General features: G+C 44.4%; 1 protein-coding gene across 2 annotated transcripts in view; it reads left to right on the top strand.

Annotated features, from left to right (window-relative positions):
- Positions 1 to 545: 545 nt before the first annotated feature.
- Positions 546 to 11,985, top strand: part of LOC308338080 (dystrobrevin beta-like) — a 77,586-nt gene continuing 66,146 nt past the window's right edge. For both annotated transcript variants that reach the window (XM_080831644.1, XM_080831643.1), the window contains exon 1: positions 546 to 623. In XM_080831644.1, the coding sequence (XP_080687770.1) occupies positions 562 to 623 (62 nt within the window). In that variant the 5' untranslated portion in view covers positions 546 to 561. The remainder of the gene's footprint in view (positions 624 to 11,985) is intronic.

The following is an 11,985-nucleotide window of genomic DNA, read 5'->3' as shown; positions in this document are numbered from 1 at the left end:
GTTATAAAAGAAAGCATTCTAATTAAAGGATCAGTATAAAATATGGGTTGATTATTAAGATTCTAGTAAAGGACCAATAATAGTCGGTTTTGGTAACCAGTATGGAAACTAAGTCTGAGGGAAGACAGTGAACTCTAACCAAATCAGGAAAAACACTTATGTTGCTGTTGTGACCTGTGTAATATACCACAAACGTCAAAGGTCTCATAACTCTGGAAACACCTAAAATGCAGAGAAATTAAGTAACAACTCAGACTTGTATACTGAACTACGAAACAAAAGCCAGAGGAGTCACCTCCGTCACAGTGTGTGGGTCATTGGTCACTCCTGGTACAGCACAGCTCTGTGGTCCACGGGCTTTGAGCTCGAGAACCCTCCTTGTGGAGTTTGCTTGGGCTGCTCCTATCGATTCCCACCTGGCTCCCACTGTGCTTATCAGGTGGAATGATAGTTGGTTCCTTTGCTCTTATCACTCTTTCATTTGTTTCCCCTGGTCATGTTGGTAATTATTAATATAATGTAAATGTCTTTGCTTTCAGTCCCCCTCGCCCGCTGGCTAATATGAATGACACCCTGGTGAGCCACGCCTCCGCGTCCTCCGGAGTGCCCACCCCCACCAAGAGGTATGTCGGGTTCACGCCTCAGTCACTGCTCAGAGTTGGCCTGGCCGGGGGAGCAGAGCATTCCACGGGATAGAAAGGACTGGCTTTTCTTTCTCCTTCTTTAACTGTCTTTTAATATTATTTTCTAATTTTTTTTCTTCCTTTTCTCCCAACTAACTCATAAATATAGCAACCAAAGGAGTCTGCTTGTGAGTGGTGCCTGGGGCGTAAGCTCTCACTTGTGACAAGCAGTGAATATAGTGTCAAAGCAGATTAGGTACTTTGGAGATTTTTTTTTTATTAACATTAAACAATATTTTGATGCTCATGAATTACAACAATTTTGCATTTGTGCTCTTTAAATGTCAAAGATGGTTTCTGCTTCCCGATTAGACTGTGTGAATTGAATTAATCCCTGATATTCACCTAAATCATTCTGTATATGATTCATGAACATTGACGTTGAAAGCCGAGACTCTCTCTTAGTTATACAAGGAGTTTCCCTTTAGGGTCCTACAAGGAACTGGAACTGTGTACTCCTTTCTCTTCTTTATTTAATTTACTCTTCTCCAGAATTCTCTTAGGCAGGACTTAAAAGAACTCTATAAAATGGCTTACTTTCTGTTTGATTTAAGCTGTTCCATAATCAGAGCATTGCAGAAACTCCCTCAAGGGCACAGCCATTAAAGAATTCTTTCTAACAGTCATCACCCAGAGAGAAGGAAAAAAAAAACCAACAACAAAGACATTCCAACTGACTCCCCAAGATCTTCCTGAAGAAAACTACTTTGTGCTATATGTACTGATTGCTTTGGATTAATTCAGCTATAGAAATGTCATCTGCTTAATGATACTTTGACTTAACATCTAATGCGTAATACTTAAGATCAACTGTATTTGTTCCCATTGGCTAAAACTCCTAGAACACTGTTTCCCAAACTTGACTGATGAGAAGACTCGGAAAAATCATCTAGGTCAGTTGTTAGAAATATAATCTTCTGGGACCACATCAAACCCAGTGGATCCTGAGATCCTGAGAAGCTACACCTTCAACAATAAGTATTCCAGGTGATTCTTACATCAAGCAAGTTTGGGACGGAGCCTTGGGAGGAAACTGAGGAGTGCACTGTAAGGCTGCCCTGGAGTAGAGCAGTTAATAAATTTAATAAATCAGAGTGACCTGATAATGCAGTGTTACCACTGGGAGACTGACCAGGTGAGAGTGCTTGCCCACCACCTTCCTGAGACGCCGCCAGCGGGGAACAGCCACACCGCTTTCCTCTGGGCAGAGCTGAGGGGTACTAGTGACTAGAGCATAGACGTGAGCCAGGCTCTCAACATTCGAATCCCCGCCCTCCCCTGACCTTGAACAAGATCCGTACCTTCATCTTTCAAATTTATAGAATGGGAACAATAATAGTGTCTACCTTGTGGGGGTTATGTGAGAGTTTAAGATAGTTTTCATTATTTAAAAAATAAACTAATGAGAGAACAAGTGGGTAAGAAACGGTTCTTCAAGGAAGAACAGAGCTTCTGCAAGGATACAGAACAAGTAAACCTCTCCCATCTACCTAGATATTGCCACCACCCTCGCTGGCCTTAGTCCTTGGTTTTTTTATTTTTTATTTATTTATTTTATTTATTTTTATTTTTATTTTTTAAAGATTTTATTTATTTATTTGACACACAGAGAGAGAGCTCACAAGTAGGCAGAGAGGCAGGCAGAGAGAGAGGAGGAAGCAGGCTCCCCACTGAGTAGGGAGCCCGATGCAGGCCTCAATCCCAGGACCCTGAGATGACCTGAGCTGAAGGCAGAGGCTTAACCCACTGAGCCACCCAGGCGTCCCGTCCTTAGTTTTTTTATGTTGAAACACCTTAGCATTCAAATCCAGACCCAGAATCTAAACCAGTTTAAATCCCAGCTCCAGGGGTGTTTCCATTTCAAAACCCAGAAGCCAAGGTGGATTACTGGAACAAGTCAGCCCGCGGGTGGCAGAATGGTCTTAGCAATCAATGCTGGCTATTAGGGTTTCACTTCATCTGAGTTCTCTTCATTTACTAGTTTTGTCACTCTGAGTCACTTGAGTCCCTGAGGGCCCCAAGTGCCTGGTGACCAAGTCACTAGGCATTCAGTGACTGCAGCTAAACGTAGCTGCCAGAGGCTGGCGGGGGGGGGGGCTCTTTCTGAACAATGTTTTGCTGCTTGAGAAGACAGAGATGAGGAACTCATCATCATCATAAGCCTCACCGCTGCCTCTGCGGAAGGACCAGCCTGCCGCTGGGGGCCACCGCGGTAAGCCCCAGGCGGAGGATCCCTCGCAAGGGCAGTTGTCACTCACGAAGTATCTGCCTCTGCTGAAGTAGTTTCAGGTGGTGTACTGTAGCCTGGACTAAGACTTATTTTAAAGTCATTGTTTAAGCTAGTACGGCTTTCCAGCCGAGCTAGGTCTGGTAGAGCTGGTCAACACTTGTGATGGCTGTCACACTGCATGGGGTTGAGCCACAGGACAAAGGCAGCCGGAGCCCTTAGAGGCCCGCAGGAAGATGGGGCACCTTCGTTTATCAAGGAGAGTAGTTGCTGGAGTAGAGGCCACATGGGAACAAGGTGCAACCACCCCAACAATGTAGTCCTTAGAATTTTAGGAGATTTCATTTATATTTGGGATGAGATTATGATGTACCGTGTGGACTTCATTGCATAAGTCATAGATTGGGCTTTTTGTGGCCCAGGTTACCAAACCAGTGTAAATTTCTAGCTAGTATTTATTCCGTGTACTTCCTTAAGGACTCATCAGTTTTTTTCTTTCCTCCTCTGAATGTCATCAGACCTGTGTCTCCAGAGTCTGATGAAACCTAGGAACCGAGCACATCAGCGCAGTCACAGACACTCCTCTGCTGGGCCAGAGAATCCTCAAGGGGATTGAAGCTACTCTCCAGAAATAAGAGGTGTCCTTTAGAACTCAGCATAAGACATAAATCACCCAATTAGGCAAGAACATGCACAGTAGTAAAAATGCAGAAAAAATTTAAGAGCTACAGTTTTTCAGTAGGCAGCAGGTGTAAAAATAACAGCCACAAGGGTCAAAAATACTGTGTTAGTCCAAATAGAAGGTCGTCACAAATGTGAATTACTTTTTATCTTTTTCTTTCTTTACTTTTTAAAGACTTACTTATTTTAGAAAGACAGTGGGTGCATGCTCATGGGTGGGATAAAGGACAGAGGGAGAGGGAGAGAGAATCCTCAAGCCTACTCCCTGCTGAGTGCAGAGCCCAACATGGGGCTCGATCCCAGGACTCCGAGATCATACCTGAGCCAAAATCATGGTTTGGACACTTAGCCAACTGAGCCACACCCATGAGCCGCCAGAGTTACTTACTAAAGAAGGAAACTTGATCCATTGCAAAGATGCTGGCTGTCATGTGAGATACTATGAATTCTGTTCCTGAGAGGTCCACTTTGTGGTTTGCTCTGCATAATATTCATTTCGTATGCCTATATTGACGTTGCTATAATTGAATAGAAATTCCATTTTTGCTTCAGTCTAAATAATTTCTGGACATTTCCTTGATTTTAAAAGAACCGAAACAATACACTTAAAAACAAACAACGCAAAACTTTCAAAACTTTAAAGCAGAGGCTTAAAATCCCCCCCTTCTACCTGATTTCCTCTGAGGCTTACTTCGGTCCCTCTTCTTCCGCAGGGTTCAGAATGTGAACGGTGATATTATTCTCTGGACTGTTGTAATGTTTTTAATCAAAATGTACTTCCAGACCAACATGGTAAATGATGCAAATTTTTAAAATATCTCCTGAAGCCTTAGCTTGATGAATTTTTATGAATATTTAAATTTTCACAATTCTGTGGGCATTTCATAAACTATGGCAGTAACAAAAACTTGAAATATGAAACTGCTGCTTTGTGCATTTGGTTGGTATATTCGTATCAACTCTTTTTAACTTCAGGTATTAAAATTTAACATCAAAAAGCACAAACCCAGTTAAGCAAGATGAAAAAGTCTAAGTTTTAATGATCTGCTCTGTAGCATTGTGTTCCTAGTGAATACTCTACACTTAAAAATTTGTTAAGTGGGTAGATTTCATGTTACATGTTCTAGTTAAAAAAAAACACACACACACAAGGAAAAAAAGGGACAAACCCACAAAGACAAAGGCAAAAGGAGGAAGCAAAGGGCACAAGTGCCCATGGGTCATAAAAGGAGCTGAAAAGCTGCCGGGATGCCCGCCTGTAGCTTCTCTATCCCTTGGTTACCCCCAGAATGCCATCTCCTTTCCCTGCTGCTGTGACTCCTTCTCCCAGTACTGCTGATGGACTCAGGTACACAGCCGCGGAGTCCGCACTGGAGAGATTGTATTTTCCTACCTCCGATTAGAAAACTCCAAGGAAGGATCCTACTGTCCTGGACTGTATTACTGTTCCTCCGTGTGTCTGTGATGGGCCACACCCGATAGCCCTATATCATCAAAACAGAGGGAGGAGCATTTCCCCAAAAGAAGGTTATACTGTCAAGAACAGAAGAGAGTGGCTATGGGAAAGACAGATAACAAAGTTGTTGGCAGACCACTGATCTGCTTCCCAGCACACCAATGTGTGCAGAAGTGTGTACATACACACACCCATGCACACCTTCCCATACCGTTTCCACTAACAGGATTTTCCTTCACATAATGCAGTATTCTACGTATACCTGCGGATGTGTGCACAACTTTCCCAGGAGTCTGTTGCCTCCTTTGACAGCCCCAGGCCCTGGATACCTAGGCTGTGTCCACTCATCCAGGTCAGGTCTCCGTATGTCTTTATGTGACAAGTTAACCCATCCTACCCTGAAGCAAATAATATGTTGTACAAGGTAGAGATCAGAAAGGAGGATAATTGTAATTCAGATAGGACAGGGAAGGGACAGAAAGCATGACATATTAAGCCACACTTACCTATGTTTCCTTTCGAAACACTGCCAAAATGGCAGCCAAGAGATTATCTTGAGTAAAAACCCACTAGAAGAAAGAAAACCGGAAGAGGAGACAATAGCAATGAGAATTTGGAAGCAGCAGAGCGGATGGGTGAGTGGACACTGATTTTACAGACTGGAGAAGACCAAAGCCTCAGCTGACCGTGAGAGGAGGCAGTGGTTTGCAACAGTGAGGGGAGTCCAGAAGAAAGCCTGTCCCAGGAATGAGAAGGCTTGGAAGAGGAGGAGCAGAACAGAGGCTGGCAGTCTGTGCAGAAGCACTTAGAGCCACAGATTGTCTATGTACTGGGTAAGGGCCCCTACCGCAACTCTGCCAAACAGCCAAGGTTTGCGTTGGGGTTACCTGGAACAATACAACCCCCATAAGACCCCACTTGTCTTAAATATCTCACCCCGGGTGGGCTGAGGCAACTGCTTTCAGACAACCCGTCTCCCTCCCTTGCGGCGTCATTCTGAAGATTCAGGAAATCACTGCTCCGTCCTGTTTTTCCTCTCAAGGAGCCTGGGACTCTGGCCATAAGGGGCACAAGACCTAAGTCCCAGCATCCTAGAGAGTACAGGTTAACCCGTTGCTTTCCTCCGCAGACTGATGGATTCCCCCCTTGGGTTGGAGAGTTGCTCCCATCCACACCTCAGCTTGACTCAGCGAGTTCTCCTCAGTGTTACTCTCCACTTTGAGTATCCATTTCTATTTTAGTCAGAACCCTTGGCTATAAGTGGCAGAAGCTTGGTTTGAATTAGCTTAGGGAAAACAAGAAGGTTTTTTTGTTTGTTTAATTTATTTTAGAGTGTGTGTGCATCCAGGTGGGGGGAGGGCCAGAGGGAAAGAGACAGAAGCAGACTCTGAGCCGAGCTCGGAGCCCAACCAGGTGCTCAATCTCAGGACCCTGAGATCATGACCTGAGCTGAAACCAAGAGTTGGATGCTTAACCCACTGAGCCACCCTGGTGCCCCTGAAGGTTTTTGTTTTTATAGCCAAACTGTGGGAAGGGCAGGATGTTATTGTGGCTGGTCCTCAGGGATGGCCAGAGCCAGGGGAGCTCTGACTCACTTAGGTGTTTCCCTACCTCCCTCTGCTACCCTCACACTCCTTGTTCCTCCCTGTTGTATGTCGGCTGCTGCTTCCTGAGTATAGCTACCTTTCACATGGCAGGGAGTATGTGTGACACCTGTGTGTTCATATTTCATAACCTCACTACCCTATAGTGATTGACCAACTTAAAAAGTCCCAATGGAAGTTCCTTTTGGTCCATCATGGGTCATGTTACTCACCCACAGGTTTTCTGTTTGCTGGCCCCACCTAAGATAACATGGTTGAATGGGTAAGGGTCAGTCTCCAAAGAAGGGAGGGTCTGCTATCTGTGGAGAAGGTAGGATGCTGAAGAGACACGTAGCTATAGCCTTCTTTATGGCGTGGTTTCTGGAAAATATTGTATGTGTAAGTAGATTACATCACCCCTCCATTTGCATAGATTTGTTTCAGGAGGACCTCTTTCCCCCTACCACCTCATTTTTATTTCTCTCAAGGGTTAAATAATGCTTTCTATTCTGTTCAGTTTATAAAGATGTATTGTGTTGGGACATAATGTCTTTGGGTGGTAACCTCAGAGCATACCTCTAAGCTCTAAGGCAAACTTTAGAGCTACTATTTCTGAGTAGTCACCAATTGCTAGGAATCTTAAGTGAAGTCAAGATTTTATCAGTCAGAAGTTTTTAACTTTAACACATACTTCAGAAGGAGAAATGTTTTGGGGCAGGGACAGAGGGAGAGCGAGAATCCCAAGCAGGCTCCATGCATGACAGGGGGCTCCACCTCACCACCCTGAGATCATGACCTAAGCCAACATCAAGAGTCAGACCCATAACTGAGCCATGCAGGCGCCCTGGAAAAACATTTTTTAAAGGTCAGAAGAGACCATAGTATAAATATTATTTCTGAGCTGAAGACACGCAGATGAGTTGTACTATAATAGTATTAAAATGGCTTTCTGAGTGGGTGCCAAGGTAAAGGTTTTATCCTGTTATCTACAGAGTACTGCAGAATGACAAAAGCCACAATGTGTTGTGTTTTAGACTGAAAATAACAGACTGAAAATATTGGCGCAACTAAAAAAGGAGGCCAACTGAAATTGGTCAAGCCCGAAACTCTCCATTTGTGAGCTCAGGGTACTGATGCTCTTCCCCACTGTGAAATGAGAAGAAGAGTTTGATTGCGGGGTTCCTGGGTGGCTCCTTTGGTTTCTTGTCTGACTCTTGATCTTAGCTCAGGTCTTGATCTCAGGGTTGTGAGTTCCATCTCCAGTGTGGAGCCTACTTAAAAATTTTTTAGAAAGAAATTTTAAAAAATAAGTTAAAAAAAGCATTTGGTTGAAAAGCAAGAATTAATGAGGATTTAAGCATGAGCATGAAACAACTAGTTTGCATGAATTCTTCATGAAGATCTCTCCAAGACAACACAAGAATTACTTTTTTCTCCAATCTACTTTTGAAAGACAGAGAAGCAGAGTAATTGAAAATTAACACATAATCTTATGGGGCTGTAGGGTCCTCAGTGTTGGCAGATTTCCAAAGTCCATCTGATGGCCCAGGCAGCCAGCCAGGTTTCAACTGCTTCTGGGTTGGGATTAAATTCCATTTCCATTCAAGCATTTAAGATAAACCCTTCAGCAATTCTAACTCAGGTTAGTGCAAACAAAAAGCTTGAGTATTCCAAGTCCATACTGTAAACCTTAAGTTTGAAAAACTGAAGCTTACAGGAGCATCTGGGTGGTTCAGTGGGTTAAGCCTCTGCCTTCGGCTCGGGTCATGGTCCCGGGGTCCTGGGATCGAGCCCCACATCGGGCTCTCTGCTCAGCGGGGAGCCTGCTTCCTCCCCTCTCTCTCTCTCTCTCTGTGATCTCTGTCAAGTAAATAAATTCTAAAAATCTTAAAAAAAAAAAAAAAGAAAAATTGAAGCTTACAGAAGCATAGTAACTAATAGTTTCCTCCTCTCATCGGACTCAGGCTAGAGGTGCTCAACATGAGTGAGAATTGCATCCATTATAGGCTGTCAGCTGAACGGAGGGGAAGAAGCAATAGGTCAGGGAGGAAAACGGTGAGTTCAGTGTTGCCATGTTCAGAGTGAGACACGCCTGAGGGACTCTGAAAGTGAAGGCAGTCTTGTGGGTTTTGGATGTGGGGGCTAAGGAAGGGGATAGATGATTCTCCTCCAGGTTCCTTTCTGGCTTAAGTTAAGGTACTTGGGGTTGAAACACAGGAGGAAGATTTGGGCAAGACGAACCAGATTATGCTGAGTTAGAAGTGCCTACGGGACACAGAGGAACCAGACCTTAGCATGAATTCCTGGAATCCAGATTCTTCCAACTACCTCAGATTCACACTAGCAAAGAACAGATGGGTACCCAGATCCAACAAATGACCAGTAAGAACCTACACACACACACACACACAATTTTACCCATTTTTTACATCTGCCTTGGACTGTTAAGTCGATTACCTCTTGACCATATGTCCTGTTAAGAAGCTGACACAGGGGTGGCTCAGTTGGTTAAGCGTCTGCCTTTGGGTCAGGTCATGATCCCAGAGTCCTGGGATTGAGTCCCATATTGGGCCCCCTGCTCATGGGGGAGCCTGCTTCTCCCTGTGCACCCCCACTCGTGGATGCTCTCTCTTTCATAAATAAATAAATAAAATCTTAAAATAAAACAAAAAAGCTGACTCAGTGCACCACCCTGCTTTGTAGTGACATGCTAAGGGCTTGCGCATTTAACCAGAAATCCCTATAACGATGCTGAAACTCCTGTGGTAATTCAGTTTAACCATGGTTTTTCATTCCTTGTAACATCAAACTATGAAAATATTTCCACTTACCGTAGTAAAGCAGATATTTAAAACAAATCCATGCTGTGGTTAAAAAAAAAGAAATCTTTTTTTCATGGATCTTATTAGGAAATCTCTAGTCTACTCCCCACCTCACCCTCAAAACATTCTTTCCTTTGTCACCAGAGGGTTTTTTCTGAATGTAGATTTAGTGATGTTACTCTCCTGGTCAAAACTTTCCAGTGATTCTTTTGTTCCACAGCACTGTCCAATAGCAGGGAAACCAGCATGGTAGCCACAAGCCATGTGAGGCTGTTGAGCACTTGAAATGTGACAGAGGTATGCCTGGGTGCCTCAGTTGTTAAGTGTCTGCCCTCTGCTCAAGTCATGGTCCTGGCGTCCTGGGATCGAGTCCCGCATTGGGCTCCTTACTCAGCAGGGAGCCTGCTTCTCCCTCTGCCTCTGCCTCCCTCTCTCTCTGTCTCTCACGAATAAATAAATAAAATCTTAAAAAAAAAAGAAAGAAAGAAATGTGACTGAGGAAGTGAATTTCTAATTTTATTTAATTTGAATTAATTTGAATTTAAACAGGTACATGTGGCTGGTGGTAGCACAGTTCTACAGGATTAGTCAGCTGTGTCTGGGTCCCGCTGACTGTAGTATCCTTGTCCCCTGGCACAGTGCCCCACACCTTGTAGGTGCTCCAGAGACTGACGCAAATGCCCAGTTTCCACCAGAAGTGCTACTAGAGCTATCATATATTCAGCCATGAAAATCACTTTTATGGGTTGAATCGACATTTGTCAGCTTGACATTTGTGGCTTATGAAGCTATTCCCAGGCGACCGTGGCCAGGCCCCCCAGCCCTGCCTTATTTCACTCTTTTTACTCGGCGCCTATCCACAGAACTACTCAAATCATTTACGGTTTCCCAAGCAGGTTTCTGCACGAGCTGCTTCCACCTTTCATGCCTTCCCACCCCCTTACTCTTTATTCCCCTCGCTTTGTCATCTGATTCTTCCTTCTCCTCCAGGAAGCCTTCACTGATACCCTAAACTAGATAAAGTGTTCTTCCTCTGTAATCCGTAGCATCTTTTTATATCAGCATATTGTAATTACCTGTTTGTTGGATGCCTTTCTAGATAGACTATGAGCTCACTGAAGGTGAGGACTCACCAGACTATCCAGAAACTTACTTCTTTCCTCCAAATCTTGCCGCTTAATCAGTACTTCCTCTGTTAGGAAAAGGATTTTCTTCTTCAATTACTGCGAGCACATGGCATCTTATAGCGTTGCCTGCTTAGTCTGTTCAGAGCAGAGAAATCAAGGACATGAGTTATCCTGACATATCTGGTTCTACTCCAGTACTTCGTTCCCTCTAGCTGCCCTGCCCCTGGTTATCTGTCCCTTTCCCACAGTGAGAAACCTGGCTCCTGTCGCCCACCAGCCTTGTGCCTATTTGTTTAGCCCTGGTAGCATGGATAGCGGTTTCAAAATTGTTGATTTATTTCTTCAATAGGTTATTGAGATAGAATTCACTCACCATATAATCTATCCACTTAAAGTGTATAACTCAGTGGTTTTTGGTGTATTCACAGAGTTGTGCGGCCATCACCACAATCAGTTTTAGAACATTTTTATCACTCTCCAGATTGATTTACTAAGATCACGCCCTGCAGTGTGGAGAATTGACTCTAGTGGGCAAGAATGGAAGGGGAAAGCAAGCAAGGGCTGTCGGGTCGTCCCAGTGGCACTTGGTGAGAACTTCCAGATGAGAAAGCGGGGGGGGGGGTGTGAAGGGGGCTGTGAAAGGGGCTGGCTTGAGGGTCTGGTTTCAGGGAAGAGCCAGCAGGACCAAGTAACAGCTTGGATGTGGCGCCTCAGGAAACAAGAGAAAGCCAGAAGCCATCCACTTTGAGCTTGCTGGTTGGGTGAGAGGTGATGCTGTTCATTTAAACTGGTTGGTTTGGGGGTGCGGCAGATGAGGAAGTGGGTGGAGAGAGTCCGGGGTTCCAGTGTGAACATGTTAGGTTTGGGATGTCTTTTAGGCAGCCCCGGGGAGATGCTGCATAGGCCCTCAAGTACACAATCCTGGAGCTCCAGAGAGGGGTCACTGCTGGAGATGCAAAGTTGTGGGGATTATAGTAATACCTTTTTGGTAAGATTATCCTGAGAATAAGCAAAAGAGCATATGTGACATTCTCTGATAAGGTCACAGGTACTTTCTTGATAATGACAACTATATTATCTTCCTTAATCCTTCCTATACTCTCTAAACTAAGCAATACGTGAAGTAGATTTCATATTATTGTTATAATTCTACAGATGAGGGGACTGAAGCAGAGAGATTAATGTCCAGGCTCACACAGCAAGCAGGTGTGTGTGGATTAAACCCAAGACTGCCTCATCCAAAGCCCAGGCTCTGGTTTCTGTGCTCTCCTGCCTCCAGCTTAGTAGTGAGTCCTGCTCCCCGGGCTGCAGATGCCTCTGCTTCTGACCTTGTCCCCGACACAGCTTAATCTAAATCCCCTCTCTCACCACTCACATCCCTTTCCCACAGCGGTGCCCCTTCACTT

The sequence above is a fragment of the Martes martes genome (genome assembly GCF_963455335.1).
Source record: "Martes martes genome assembly, contig: scaffold_200, whole genome shotgun sequence".
Taxonomy (NCBI): domain Eukaryota; kingdom Metazoa; phylum Chordata; class Mammalia; order Carnivora; family Mustelidae; genus Martes; species Martes martes.
This window is presented reverse-complemented; position numbering and strand designations above follow the sequence as displayed.